Here is a 15,717-nt window from a genome sequence, read left to right as displayed (position 1 = left end):
GTTTAACGTCGAAAATTTATTCAAAATAAACTGTTGGAACAAAGTACAATGCATTACCACTTTGCCTCATTAATATATATATATATATATATATATATATATGCCTATGTGTGTGTGTGTGTGGGTGTGTTTCGTGTGATTGAGCGCCTTTGGGAACGGGACCGTTGATTCATAATTTTGCCCCCCCCCCCCAATCTGAAAAATGGATCGACGCCCCTGTTTTTGGATAGTCTTCTTTTTCTTCTTCTTCTACCCGGTTTATTATCTGTCTTTTCCCCATCATTTTCCCCCACGTTTTTAAAAATCCTGGTGCCTACACTGTTTCCCTTTCTCTTTCACATTTTCTTTACCAATCTCTCTTTCTTTCTCTCACACATCGATTTTAACAAAGGGCATCTAATAAGCCTAAAAAAAATAATGACTCGTATTAACATCTATCAACAGTAGCTTACTGTAAGTAATTAAAAAAAAACTATCGGATTCATAAATATTTGCCACCAAAAATATGCATGAATGTCGCATGGTAAAAATTTATTGTATAAGAATTCCCAATGTTCAAGGGAAGAAAATAAACAATGGGTTGAAAATAAAAGACTAGTTCGATCCTCATCACGTTTATTGCTATATGCAACAAGATAATAGAAGGGTCATGGTCATATAGGCCTACATAAGGGCAATAAAGAAGTATAGAAAATTAAAAATCAATCTCTATTTCCGATATCAATCAGAAATAATTTACATAAAACGCATTATGACATCAGTAGCATGAATATCGCAGATTCAATGCATATTTATTTCAAATACATGTGAAAACAAACACGACAGGAAGTTTATATTTCAAACCAGAGTTATGTAGACAACATAAACATTGGAAAATAAATGGTGAGCAAGATAAAAACCAGTTTCATGAGCACGTGAATAATAACTGATTTTCTTTACAAAATTCGAAAGTCATTTTATAGCAAATAGAGAGTCGAGATGGTATACGGTATATCCCCCTACAGTCTCAATATGACGTAAGATTACGGCACTAAAAAAAGTTTATAGAGCCTATAATAGAGTCCAGCCTATATAATATCATGCATGTATTATGCCAAACAGAATAAATAACGCAAGCATATATTGATTTGTTCATGACAAAAAATTATGATTAATGCAAGCATCTAGTGATTTATTCATTTATTTATTTTTGTAGTTTAATCCTTTGTAATACCGCAGAACAACACAGGGTTGGGGTTTTTTCTTGCTTATATCCAATTTAAACATAATACTGTCATTTTAGGTTTATCCAACGGAAAGGCACATTGATTAAGGTATTCCTCAGGGGCCGCGGAACGGTTTTCAAAGTGGGAGGACTGAGCCAAAAGTGGGGGGCTGACCATGAAAAAAATCACAATCATGGTCATTTTTACGTTTTTGTACACGGTTTTGGAAAAAGGTGGGGGCTAAAGCCCACCCAGCCCCCCCCCCCCCTCCCCCCCCCCCCCCCCCGCTTCCGCGGCTCCTGTTACTGACGCTTGTCCTTCCATGCTGAGAACTGACCAAGGGAGGGGCTGTTCCCGGGGTCTGTTTGTCTCGTTGTCTGAAGGTTTTGCTACTCCATAACGAAGTCATTGTCTTGAGATTTTTATTCAGTCAATTACTTGGAATAGCGCATGTGACGTAAGTTAAGAAAAATTTGTTCCTTTGAAATTTGAACAATTAAAGTTATCCCCAAGGACTACCGTATGCGTAAATGACTGCGGTGCTGAGTTTTCTGGTTTTCTTGAGGTCATACGACTCGATAATGAATAGTTTTTAAAAGTATAGATTTAATTCCTTTTTTGTTAATGTGGCAAAAATAGTCAATTCTAACTGGGTGCCATCATCACACCCATAAGAAAGGAAAAAAAGGAAGAATCATTATTACTTCTGAAGTTTTGTCTTTTAGGCGCACATGACGTAAGGTTCTCCTGCCCCTCCCAGAACTGCCTTGAATGACGGCGGTGTTACCGAGTTGCTTGCATGGTTTCTGATCTTTGAATGTCATGCTACTCGATATTATTAATGTCCTTTGCCATTAATCCTTGCAGTGGCGAAGTGGTGTTGAGCCAGGATGTTGAGTGGTGTTGTTTTCTGAATGCAATCACCATCCTACTTAATGCGATTTAGCATTATTTTTACTGTTTTAGGGGTTCTCGCAGTTAACCACTTAGAATGGCGCATGACTTGTGACGTAAGCCTGGGCTAACTCCTGTTCCTAAAAGGTGGAATATAGGTCCCGGAATTCAGTTGCCTGGATTAATTCCTGATTTTGTTTTAGTTAATTCCTTGGGATAGCGCAGGTGACGTAAGGCAAGCTGACCCTTGTTCCTCCTAGAACTCCTTCGAATGAGGGCGCTGTTGCGTTGTCTGGCTGCTTGAAGGTGAATCGGTGGAGGAGACTTGTAAAGCCGAGAAAGGTCTCCATACGCGCCAGCTGCTCACCAAGGCAGATACGGCGTCCTGAAATATAAAATAAGACCAATTCTTGGAAGTCAAAAGAATACGTTCTTGGAAAGATATCAAGAACCACATTAATGCAAGATTTCCAAGTTTAATACGTACATGTTCACTGCTTACTAATAATGGAATGTTGTGCTTCAGAAACATAATTCGGATTCTCATAATTATGTAGGCATTATTGCACTTTTCGACGGCCTGGTGTTATTGTATAGGAGAAAGGAATTTACCAGTGACTGTGGCATTACGGATGCACACGCCTTTTCCAAAGAAGGATATCACAGGCCAACGAACGTAAAGGGAAGCAACACCTGCATGCGTCTACATGCGGCTATGCGGCAAAGTAGCGACGCCCTCTAAGTTCGTTGTTACAGACGATCAAGATCAAAATCAAATGGAATTCATGGTATAGCCTCCAGATGAGAGAGAAGCAAGACGAGGTGAAAGAGTTACAGAGACACACCAATGAAACTGACTTCAGATCGAGTGCGGACTTCCAAAATATCAGTTTCGTTGCTGTGACTGTATGCACGTAACAGTCTCCCAAACGGGATAAGGATGACGCAATGACCGAGTGATTGTTCACACCATTATGACGTCATTGAGGTATCACAATAGAATCTTAACCGTAATGGCAATAAACTTACCAGTACTGAAAAATATGAGATCTTCTCTCTTCGTCAGCTTTCCATTTTCATCCAGAAATCTCTCAGGTTTGAAGTCATCAGCTTCTTCCCAAAATGCATTGCTGTTAAGCACCTTCCAGAGGTTAGATAAGACTATCGTACCCTTCGGTATGGTAAAGTCTTTTATTGTGACGTCAGCTTCTGCCATGTGGGGAACACCCAAAGAAACCACTGCTGCCTTTCGTTGGACCTAAAAGATATCATTCGGATAATATTTCCGTTAACATTATATTCAGAATGAATATACATTCATCTCTAAACATTTTTTATACGAAATTATAGCATGACTTGTGTCACCTTTGCGTTCGGTTATGATCGATGAGTCTGTTCAGGCTACTCTCCGGTTCTGGTCCAAAATGACCAAGAATGTCTGATATACGTGACACAGCTAACTAAATTAAAATTGAATTGAACTGCACTGACTGGCATTGTTATCTGGATGGAGCCGGGACGTCCCCAGTTGATGGGTAAAAATGTAAGAATGTGTTACCAGAAGTGGGTCATTACAATTAAACTCACACAACCACATTCACGCATGCAAGTCATCCCACACGCGCACACGCACATCCACCATGCTCACACATACAAATAGGCTACTCCTTCATCCCACTCAATCACACACACCCACCCCCACACATGCCTTCGCCCACACACACACACACACACACACATACATTTTCTAACGCTCTCCCCATCACCCCCACTCACACAAAGATCCACAATCCTCTACAGGCCTACTTTGTGCCTCTCTTCTCCTTTTTGGATGAATAAAATCATGTCTTGTTTTATACGTCACCCCATGGAGGCTCAGTGGTACGATAGAGCAACCATCTCATAAACAATTTACCGGGTTGGATGCTTGCCTTGGTCAGGTGAGGTTATATTTTTTAATTAAAATTGAGGCATGTGACATTCTTGCCAACCGTTTGCTGTGTTGGAATTGAGAAGTTATGATAACATAATTATTAAATCATATAAGGCTTTCTGGGCTGCTGAACGAATGGACCTTAATAATGAACTGCCTACATTTGGCAAGTAGTGTTTTTCATTGTTATCAATATCATCATGATTGCCATTGTGATTGTTGGTGGTAGTGATGTGTATAGGCCTACTTCTTCGAAATTAGTTTGTGTCTTTCTCTCACAGCTTATGCAAGCCCTTTACAGACCCTCACTTTTTCACATGCAACCACAAAATGAAAATAAAAACCATCGGGGTTCTTTTTTCTCCCTCCCCATTTCTAAAAAAAATAAAAATAAAATAAAAATGTAGGCCTACTTGCCTCCGTAAGCACGGCACACGTGTACGGCAAATCCTTCCGATCGCTCAATCCGGGCAATCGATCTCTTCCGATCACGGTATCGATTTCAGACTGGACACGCGACTGTATCTCGGGATAGGCAATCATGTAAAGAATGCACCATTTGAGGGTAGTTAAGGTCGTCTCAGTTCCAGCGAAAAAGAGATCGGATATGACGGATTTAAGGCTTTTTTGGTTGAACGAAGACTCGGTTCCCTGTGAATTAAACGCATAACAAAGAATGGACGAATTATATCATGATAAACTTCTCCCACATTTATGAAAATATAAGAGGAACCGCCACGATCGACCAAACATGAAGGCTAATTAGGAGGATATCAAACCGTTAGGTTCACACGTTAAAAAATGGTAATTTCGCAACCTTCAAACACACAAAGTGATCGCTAAATGAAATGACCTATCAAGATCATCGTTCCACGCGCATTTTGCTCAGTAGGCTGACTAGGATCCAATCAGAATTCTTTTTTCAATTTGAAATTAATTGCTAACCTATGTGTTACGGGGCACATGAGGCTCTTTCTAACATGTCTACGGTACAAAGATCCGACATTTATGCACCTTTACTGGTGCAGAATGCTATAGGGTGCACTATTATAGGGTGCAAAAGTACAAGCACCACCAAATTACAACATTAATACAGGCGCAAATTCCATGCATGTTTTCAATGTCGTAATATTAATTGTACATGTACTTTATAACAACATGCAGCACAAAGAGGGAAAAGGGTTAACTTAAATATGCCACAGTTTTATAAGATCATATCTATGCAGGATTGTCTTTGAGCCTTTCATACATTAATGTTGGAAACAAAACAAAACAAGAAATACACACAAAGGTCTAAGAACTTCCAGGTGGGTATTTCATAAAGCTGTTCGTGAGTTAAGAGTGACTTTAAGAATACCTGGTGATCCTTTCTTCTGGTAAATGATATTCACCATTAAATGTTCATTGGTGATTACTTAGCGCATAAGAAAATATCACCGGTCGTTCTTAATGTCGCTCTTAACTTACGAAGAGCTTCATGAAACATCCACCAGATATTGTCTGTGGGGTTCATTTATACATCCTCGTTTGCTGCAAATAAGCACAATGTGAAGCACAATGTATCACAGTGTGTTCGCAGTGTGTTCACAGTGTATTCACAGTATATTCACAATATGTTCACATTAAGTTCGCATTGTTTTCACAGTGTGTTCATAGTGTGTTCACAGTGTGTTCACACAGTGGATCTACAGTGCGAACATGTTCGCAGTGTATTCAGTGTATCACACACTGTGTTCGCACAGTGTATTCACAGTGTGTTCACAGTGTATTTACAGTGTGTATTCACAGTGTGTTTGCAGTGTATTCACATTGTGTTCGCAGTTTTTTCACAGTGTGTCCACACTGTGTTCACACAGTGGTCTATCCAAAGATAAGATTCACACTTATATGATACTCAAATTCAACAGCGTAAAGATAAGTGTGTTTAAACAGCGGACTATGTGATGATGTTATTCACACTGGTAAAATGCTCAAATTCAACATAACAGGCTGAATATAATTTCATACTGTAGTCACCTTGAAAAAGCAAGGGTTCAATGTATTCAAAAAGGGAACCATTTTATTATGTGATTCACACGGTTGAAATGCTCATAATATACAACAGTGAGAAGAAAATTTCACACTGTGGACACCTTTATATATGTACAATTTGAATGTTTACAAAGTGTTCACATGTGATTCATACTGTTAAAAGTGTTCAAATTCAGAATCAGATCTAAAAGCGTCCAGATATTGTTCCTGATACTATCTAAAACATCCCTGCTGAAAAGCACATTGTGTCATATAGTGTGTGGAACACAATGGCCCATATTCTGAAGTCGGGTTTAACTTAAACTCAGGTTTAAAGTTGTGGTTTAAGTATGGGAAGCCCAAAGTATCAAAATTTTTATTAAGTTGTATGTTTCTTATGTTTACTGTGCTCTTTCCTGATTCATTGATGGTGAAGACAATCATCTATTTATACTTCCTACACAATTATGAATGATTTGAGAGCCGAATGAGCTGAAGTATGATATCTCTACTGTTAGTGATTATGTAACAATTGGCTGTCCATACTTAAACCACAACTTTAAACCTGAGTTTAAGTTAAACCCGACTTCAGAATACGGGCCAATGTGAAAACATCATGATATTGCTAAATTTGAGCATTTTAACAGTGTGTATCGCATCTACACAAAGTTCACTATGTAAACACACTGACTATTTACAGAGCCACAGCACACACACAGAGTGACCTTGTCTTCACACTGTGGAACTGGAGCACTTTAACTATGTAAATCACATTTTGACGTACGTAGTCCACTACGGGCATGGTGGCTCAGTGGCTCATGGTGGCTCACCGGGCATGGTGGCTCAGTGGTAGAGCGTCCGCCTCATGAACGGGAGGTCGTGGGTTCGATCCCTGGCCGAGTCATACCAAAGACTTATAAAAATGGAACCTTCTGCCTTCTTGCTAGGCGCTCAGCATTTAGATTGGAGAAGGGTAATGATAACATATTATGTTAAGCAGGGCCCACTGGTAGAGCAGTTTTCTAACTGAAGTGGCTACCCTGGGTAAATAAAACGTTATTATTATTATTATGTAAACACGCTTTTAACGCAGAGTGCATTTACCTCAATTTCCTCCAACTTGATCAAATACTGGTCGATGAAATCTCGCGGAATCTCGGGAATTCCGTGCTTTCTGTGAGCGTATATATGAGCATCTATGAAGGCATAAAACCTTCGTGCATTCACCATCATCGTGTTGATAGCTCCAAAGGGAATCTTGGACAAACCCGGTATAGGAAGGAAGAAGATCCATCCGCCGCTCCCACCGAGTCTCATGTTGGTGTTTAGAATATGAAGCAGCTAAATATGAAATATAAGAAATTAAATTCAGGAAATCAGTAAAACTCAATCTCTTTTGAAGTCGGTAGTTTTAAGAACACATGATTGCACACAATTAAATGTAATTCATTGTAAGTGGTTTGGGGCTATTAATAAAAACGCAGTAAGTACTTCTAATAATGAAAATTAGATTCAACTTGCGTTTATGCAGTTCTCGATTTTAGAAAGTGTATAACACAAAATAAATGGTATCATTAAAAATTAAAAAATGGAAATTAAAATGAAATAGAGAACTCTATAGATAAATCCAACAGACCTTACAAGTGCAGTTCCCACTGGGTGAATAAACGTTAAAGGATACCACGCAATCGAAACAAAAAAATGGCATCCAATGACACATTTTTCTTCAATCGAGGAATACTAGCCGTCGATAATTAGTGCTGGTAAAATTACTCTCAAGTTTACAAACACAAGTGAAAACTTCATTTTCCCCCGTCGCCCCCTCCGAAAAATATCGCATTCGATCATTAAACTTACCTCTTTGAATTCTGCATCATCGTACTTATACTGCGTCCCGAAAATGATTGTACAAATGACGTTGGAAACTGCTCGGGATAGGAGGTCACTGGGGTCGAACGGGGACCCTTCCTTCTCCTCAATGGCCCTTGCTAGCTGGGTCATCTCCGCTGCGACTGTGTCTTCGTAGCTCCTCTTGCCAACGCCGAGGCTCCGGAAGACGGAGAATGTGAATTTGCGCTGTTCCTTCCATATATCACCGACACCAATCAGAAGACCCGCTGAAGGACCAAATAAAAAAAAGCGTGAACGTATTGTCGAGGAATCAAAACACCTCATGATATCATTTGCCATTATTCCTTACAGAGAATTAAAAAAATACCCGTCTAAATCATTTTCTTGATCAGAAAATTATAAACTGAATTTAATTTGCATGCCCTGCATGGACAGAGTGCATATGCTATCATAATTTACGTCACACTGTGGACACCTCGAAAGGGAGTAGTCACAGTTTGTTCACATAGTGGACAATGCGAAATGTGTTTCAGGGTTAAAATGCTTGAATTTAACAGTAGGGAGGTGATTTTACATTTTGTTCCACATATGAGAATACACTGTGGACACACTCTGAATATACTGTGAACATATACTGTGAGACACATTGTGGAATACTATGAGGCACACTGTGAACATACTGTGAGACATACTGTGGAATACTTTGTGAGACATACTGTGGAATACTTTGTGAGACATACTGTGGGGCACACCAAGAACACAACGCAAGTACTGGACACACTGCATGGCATACTGTGTTTCACAATATGAACGCACTTGGAGAGAGGCATACTGTGTTTAACACGGTGATCACACTGGATTCACTTTGACGCATACTGTTTTATACTGTGAACACACTGCAGAACACACTGTGAAACATTTTGTGTTGTACACTGTGAACACACCGCAGGACACACTGCAGGACAATGAGAGAGACAGACATACGGTATTTCACAGTGTGAATGCAATGTGAGAGATAAATACTGTTTTCACAGTGTGAACGCATTGTTATAGAGACATACTGTGTTTCACAAAGTGAACGCCTTATTAGAGAGACATACTATGTTACAGAGTATGAATGCAATATGAGAGAGACACAATGTGAACGCACTGTGAGAGACATACTGTGTTTTACAATGTGAACACACTGAGAGAAAGATATATTGTATATCACAGTGTGGGCGCAATGTGAGAAAGACATACAGTGTTTCAGTGTGAACACATTGTTAGAGAGACATACTGTGTGCCAGTGTGAATGCAATGTGAGACAGACTGTGTTTCACAGTATGAACGTAATGTTGGGGAGACATACTGTGTTTCACAGTGTGAACGCTTTGTTAGAGAGACATACTGTGTTTCACCGTGTGAAAGCACTGTTTTACACTGAACACACTGACATACGGTAAGACATACTGTATTTCACACGGTGAACACACCAGACATACTGTTTTTCACACTGTGAACACACAAAAGGATACACTGTGACACATACTATATTTCTCACTGTAAACACACTGACACACGGTAATACATAATGTGTTTCACAATGTGAGTACACTTGCTGACACACGATAAGACATACTGTTTCACACTGAGAGCACACGAGAGGATACACTGTGTCACAAACTGTGCTTCATACTGTGAACACACTGTGAGAATACAGTATTTCTCTCCTTCAGGAAGGGGTAAATCTAGGGTCAGAGCCATCACGGAGGCCAGGGACGAACATATGATTTTCAAGAATTTAAAATTGGGAAGAAAGAAGAAAATAAAAGTATCAAGTGACTGTAATAAAATTACCTCACCTTAATTAACCCCCCCCCCCCTCCCCTATCTAAATACATTGGCTCCACCCCTGGGTGGTTCCCTCTTAGTCTGCAGGCACAGACCCTGATTTAAACTTTGATCAACAAGTGTGTCTCACGCAAATACTAGCACATAAAACATTTGCTGTTTGTTTCGGGGCTCCAGTACACAAGGCATGAGTAGGCTGCAATGACCCTGAACTCGAGTCCCGGGGGGGGGGGGCACTTACATTGACGAGTGGATACCATGCGCGACCAAAAAAAAACACGTAAAAAGGGTGTCTTTTTCAAGATGGGGCACGTTTAAATAATTTTATATCATTTCTGTTGGAAATAAAATCTGAATCTGAAAGGTAGAGCCGACGACCGACGTCCGATAACAATAAAATATCGCTGTACTTGTTTAGGGTGTCAATTCGGGGAATACTTGGCAAGAGTATCGTTTGGTTTCCAATACTTGTTAAGGGTAGGGTTTCACACGTCAATACTTGTTAAGGGGTGCATTTCCAGAATATGGAAAATACGTGTTTAGGGTGCTTTTCGAGACCCCATGGTAGCGCATGGTATCCACTCGTCAATCGAAGTGCCCCCCCCCCCCCCCCGAGACTCGAGTGAAGGGGTTGCACAGCAGACGGGTCCCCTCTTCTATATTTTCATAGCAGGCCTACTCTCAAGATGATTTTTTTTCACGTTCTTACCATTAGGGCCGAATCCACTTATTTCTTCAAGCATCCGACTCCGTGGTCTTCCCTGGAGATTGGGATGGCGGAAAGCCTCTGCTACGGCTCCATAAGAGTTCAGACTCACCACCAACTGCGGGCCAAAGTAGAAGGACGTGATCTCACCATACCTGTCGGCCCACTCCGATAGCAGGGGCAGAGGATCGCCGGACATGCTACACAGAGAGAGAGAGAGAAACTTTAAGCCGGGCCCTGTTTCACAGAGAGTTGTGACGGATTCAATCGATCTCAACCATTGTGATATCCTTTATGTTTCATTCATTTTGACATGAAATGTAATACGAAAACTGAATCTATTCAATTCAGTTCAGTATCTATTTTCTTCCGATTGACATTTCATCCATTATCATGTAAAATGTACAAATCAATAATACAATAAGTATACCCCTCAGGGGGCCGCGGAACGGTTTTCAAAGTGGGGGGGGGGCTGAGCCAAAAGTGGGGGGCTGACCATGCTAAAAATCACAATCATATGGTCATTTTTTACATTTTTGTACACGGTTTTGGAAAAAAGTGGGGGGCTGAAGCCCCCCCCCCCCCCCCCAGCCCCCCGGTTCCGCGGCCCCTGCCCTGTACGTAAGGCGAAAGCAAACAGGGCCCAGTCTTACAAGAGTTACGATTGATCCGATCAATCTCAAGTATATGGATATCCATGAATGTCAGTCATATTTGTTTTTCTTTAGAAATTTTGCTCAATGTCCTTTGAAAAGAAAGAGAAGCATACTGAATTGTCAAACAATGTATGAATATACGTCATTTCTAGAAAATATTTTGAACAAACATGTATTTTAGATGTTGACATTGCCGGCTTTCCATAATTGCAATTGATCGGATCAATCGTAACTCTTTGTAAGACAGATATGCATTCGTTTTGAAATAATATTCAAAATTCGTAATACCGATTGGAATACAAATGTCATTTGAAAGTGTATCATCACATCTCTCGGGGAAAAATATGAAGTGCATGTGATGGTCATTGAACACAAGAGGTCTGATTAATGAATTTTAATGATCCCTGCCTGACTGATCACAATATTTGCGACTAGATGAAAAAAAGGGTTATGCTTTTCTTGATTTACAATTAATAAGGTTTCATGATAACCAGGTTACGAGTTTCTGACTTCCAGTGCAGTTCATCCATTAATTAAGTGTCATAATTGTATAGTGTACAACTAATTCCTGTATTTGCCTACATTGCATATAATGATATACATTTATATGCACATGCTTTGGCAACTCTTTTTATTTAAATATGTTTTGAAACAAATGGGGAAACCGAACACTTATAGGCGTAGCTTTAATGAAAGTACATGTGTGTGGTGTGTGTGAGGGTGTGTGGGTGTGTGTGTGTTATCACATAAAAATAATTTATCCAGCTCTATCGTATTAGACCTGATCAACCTGATCAACTCTAGTGCAGACCAAACGGTAATTTGAGCAAGTTTACAGTAAACCAAATTAGCCAATATGGTAGGTCGATCCAGGGGTGGATCCCTGATTTTCCAATAGGGGGCACATTTTCGCGAGGAAAATTTGACAAGCAAAAGAACGTTTCAAGGTTTCAAAAAGGTTTCAGAGGTTTCGCTTTCAAAGGGGGGCACATGCACCATACTGTTATTAAGGCATATTTACATTACAAGTTTTGATTGTGCCCCTCAAAGGAGGGGGCATGGGCCGGCTGTGCCCCCCCCCCCCCCCTCACTCTGAGAAGGAGACCAACTGATATAAATTGTGTATTTACCCGATAAATTTCGTGAAGACCCCAAGTAGAGGAAGCCCAGACGGACCTGGCGGTAGATTCTTTGGTGACGTCATCAGATGTTTGACCAACCACGCAGCCACGAGTGCGACCAGAGCCGTCACCAATACATATTGAGCCGTAACCAGTTCATGCCATTTCAACTCCATGATTGCAATGTTATCTGTTCTGATGGAAAAAAAACCGAAAGCAATCTAATTATGCACCATGTTCAAGAAAGTAAAGTAATTAAAAGGTGTAAAAGGAGTCTTTCCCATCCACAATCCGCTGGATGCTTTTGTGTTCTTACGCTTGAGTTTCCTATATCCTTCCTAACGCGTCCCTGCAAATGCACAAACTCTGCTCCCGCGGTCGCGTGCTCTCATCGGTGAAGAGTGCGGAAAGTATTATGGGAGGCAGAGTTCACTTCATTTCCATAAACTTTATTGACTACAAACTCAGCTTTCTCGATTCTCCTTGCATGGATTGAAACCAAATGCTGCAAGTACACCGTCAATACCCGCAGACACAGATCTATTAAGCAACTGTTCTAAAGTTTGTTTAATCTGGTGACAACAGAAAGACAAATATTTATTCATGCCTGAGCATGCCCTCAAAATATATGTTTAAAGCGTTGTGCCAAATGAAAGGAATGAACCTGCATTAATATGCCATTTCGTCATTTTACAAAATGGCCTCAAAAATATCCACAGATATTCAAAATGGAAACTTTTTTTTTATGTGTGTGTGCATTCACATCATATAATCACGGCTTTCTATCCCTTTGTCTGAATACTGAATACCTCCACGGCCACAGGAAATCTAGAATGCCCAATGAGTGAACTGCTTTTGTCGAAGTCCAATTTATATATGTATATGTATATATATATATATATATATATATATATATAAATGAAGGTCCTGCGTCGGTTGTGGTATTATAAAGCAAAATTCAAGGTGAATAAAACAACCGTAGAGAGAAAAGTTGATCATATATAAAATTATATATATGTGTGTGTGTGTGTGTGTGTGTGTGTGTGTGTGTATGGGAGACAAGCTATTCCACATTGACCAGTTTTTGCAGAGACAAATTGAGACTCCAATCCAGTTTGGAATCCAGTCTGCATAAATCAAGCGCGGGGGGGCACTCAGTATATAATGCATAGTGGGTATGTGCCGCGGAGGGGACCCCCATTTTTACACTCAAATTTCCGTTCCATGCAAGGCATAGCATTTTTGTTTTATAATTGAGAAAAAGAACAAAGAAAGCCTCTCCAAAGCATAGCATTTTCTTCTTATCGAGAAAAAAGAAGAAAGAAATCCGCTCCAAAGCTTTGCATATTTTCCGTTACGACGTTCCAGCCGTATTGATCTGCTACAATGAGCCGCAATTTTGGTGAAAAGCGGCCGCAGAGCGCTGTCCGACCATCGCATCTGCGCTATATAGCGCACCGTCCGGCGCCCGTGTCGCCGGGCTAGCTGCATGCACATACGCCCGTTCCATGGGGATGAATACGCAATCACACGCAGGCGACCCGTTCCAAGGACCCCCGTTTTCACAAACATTTGTCGTTCCGAACCCGTTCCGAGGACCCTCCTTTTTACAATAAGCCCGCTCCAATTAGGCCCCCGTTTTTTGTCTCGCCCGCGGCACATACCCACTACTTTTTTGGTCGAGTGCCCCACCCCCCCCCCCCCCCCCGGGATCAAGCGTTAGGCCTAAAGGAGCAAAAATGCATTTGATTGTAACTCAGCTCAGAATGCGGCTTTCATTAATGTGTCCATCACCTCATTTGGACGCCCTGCGCAAAATGATTGGTTGGTTGGTTGGTTGGTTGGTTGGTTGGTTGGTTGGTTGGTTGGTTGGTTGGTTGGTTGGTTGGTTGGTTGGTTGGTTGGTTGGTTGGTTGGTTGGTTGGTTGGTTGGTTGGTTGGTTGGTTGGTTGGTTGGTTGGTTGGTTGGTTGGTTGGTTGGTTGGTTGGTTGGTTGGTTGGTTGGTTGGTTGGTTGGTTGGTTGGTTGGTTGGTTGGTTGGTCGATCGATGGATGGATCGATTGATTAGTTGATTGATTATTACATCACATATCTTATTATATTTACAGAAGCTCAAATAATTGTTCTTAAGTATCCTTATACTTTATAGAAGATTGGCTGATGAGGGGCTATACGATTAGGAGAAAAAAAATACCCAACCATAATAACACTGAGACAATCCCAACGAAAACATGATAAACGAGCTATTAACTTGGTATCGTACTGGTTTTCAAAATATGTTACGAGCCTATATATCTTGCTGGTATTGGTAATATAGGCATATACGCGGGGTAATGCCATTATTACCACTGATACCAACTAATATAGTAGAGCGTGTCATTTATACCGTGAGATGCGTCATATATATACCACAAGTAGATCAAAATAGAGGAGATATATACTTACTACAGCTTCAATTCAGAATGCGACTAAAACACCATAATAATCGAATTCCTGTTCATCAGCCTGTTCAAATAAACATGTACGTATATATCTGATATACATGTATTTATCGCTCAAATATTAGATAATTATAATGTCGAGCGAGATAATGGCCCTATATACATTGCTATGGTATAAGTTCATCGGTGTTATGCACGCGCGCTCAGGTATTGACATTTACAGTACATTTGCTGTAAGCTTCGATCCTTGACCCTTTTTTGTCCCCTTTGTCGTCTGTTATGAATAAGGAATGCCAAAATGGATTCTCGTATTTCCTGAGAGAAGTGTTTCATGACAGGACTATCCGATAGTTACCATGGTAACAGAGCTACTCAGCCAACCAAAATCAAGGAAACTTTACTGTCAGACGAGAACGTTGCTGAAACGTTCTCCTTGAATTGGCTTTGTTTCAATTGACCCTCAACCACATCTTTGAAATTAAAAGTAATTATTTTTTTTACTATTTAATGCAAACATAAGGCCTACACTACATTTCAAAGATGTGAAATAAATCCGGATCGGCTTTGAATAATGATCAGCCGAACATTTGATTTATTTTCAATCCTATATAAGGATTAATTTTTTAATTTTGAAATATTAAATTCCAATACTTTAGCTTTAAATCAATCTGCAACGTTTGAATTCCTTAGGATTAACTTATAAGTCTTTAAATATTTATATCCATGCAATCTTTTAGCTTTTAATTAAAAACTATGAGGTAATTAAATCCAATGTTCTGCTGCTCACTTTTTACAGCTGGATGGATTTGAAATCCTTGAAATTTAGAGTGAATATTCATGAATGTACCAAAATGAGCCATTAATTCGTCCCCGAAACACAGACTGTTCAAGGAAAATTTTATAAGCATAAAATTAAATTTGTTTCAAATGAGAGTCACTCATGTTCACAAAGTTACAATTATTTGAATTTGTTCTACCCCATTTTTTTATGTGAGAATTTATCCTTTTACTGAGCACCGAAAGCCGGGGCTGGGATATGCCACGACCCAGCCCAAAAATAAGGGGA

The 15,717-nt window shown here is 40.1% G+C and overlaps 1 protein-coding gene across 3 annotated transcripts; it reads right to left on the bottom strand.

The window, feature by feature from the left end:
- Window positions 1-765: 765 nt before the first annotated feature.
- LOC129268749 (cytochrome P450 2J4-like) lies at window positions 766-14,844 on the bottom strand. Of its 3 annotated transcripts, XR_010294658.1 has the most exons (9): window positions 14,656-14,844; window positions 12,219-12,404; window positions 10,436-10,632; window positions 7,900-8,159; window positions 7,147-7,383; window positions 4,450-4,683; window positions 3,129-3,357; window positions 1,512-2,484; window positions 1,194-1,319 (listed from the first exon to the last, which is right to left on the bottom strand). XR_010294658.1 is itself a non-coding variant. In XM_064104772.1 (8 exons), exons 2-8 carry the CDS (start codon window positions 12,383-12,385, stop codon window positions 2,303-2,305), a joined length of 1,506 nt encoding a protein of 501 aa, XP_063960842.1. In that variant the 5' UTR covers window positions 12,386-12,404; window positions 14,656-14,844; the 3' UTR covers window positions 766-2,302. The 3 variants fall into 3 exon arrangements, 2 of the variants coding, with proteins under 2 accessions (XP_063960842.1, XP_063960843.1); XM_064104772.1 differs by having other exon boundaries at window positions 766-2,484; XM_064104773.1 differs by lacking the exon at window positions 14,656-14,844 and having other exon boundaries at window positions 766-2,484; window positions 12,219-12,696.
- Window positions 14,845-15,717: the final 873 nt, after the last annotated feature.

The sequence above is a fragment of the Lytechinus pictus genome, chromosome 9, assembly GCF_037042905.1.
Source record: "Lytechinus pictus isolate F3 Inbred chromosome 9, Lp3.0, whole genome shotgun sequence".
In the NCBI taxonomy this organism is placed as follows: Eukaryota; Metazoa; Echinodermata; class Echinoidea; order Temnopleuroida; family Toxopneustidae; genus Lytechinus; species Lytechinus pictus.
Note: the sequence above shows the minus strand (reverse complement) of the source record. Positions and strands in the feature narration are given on the sequence as shown.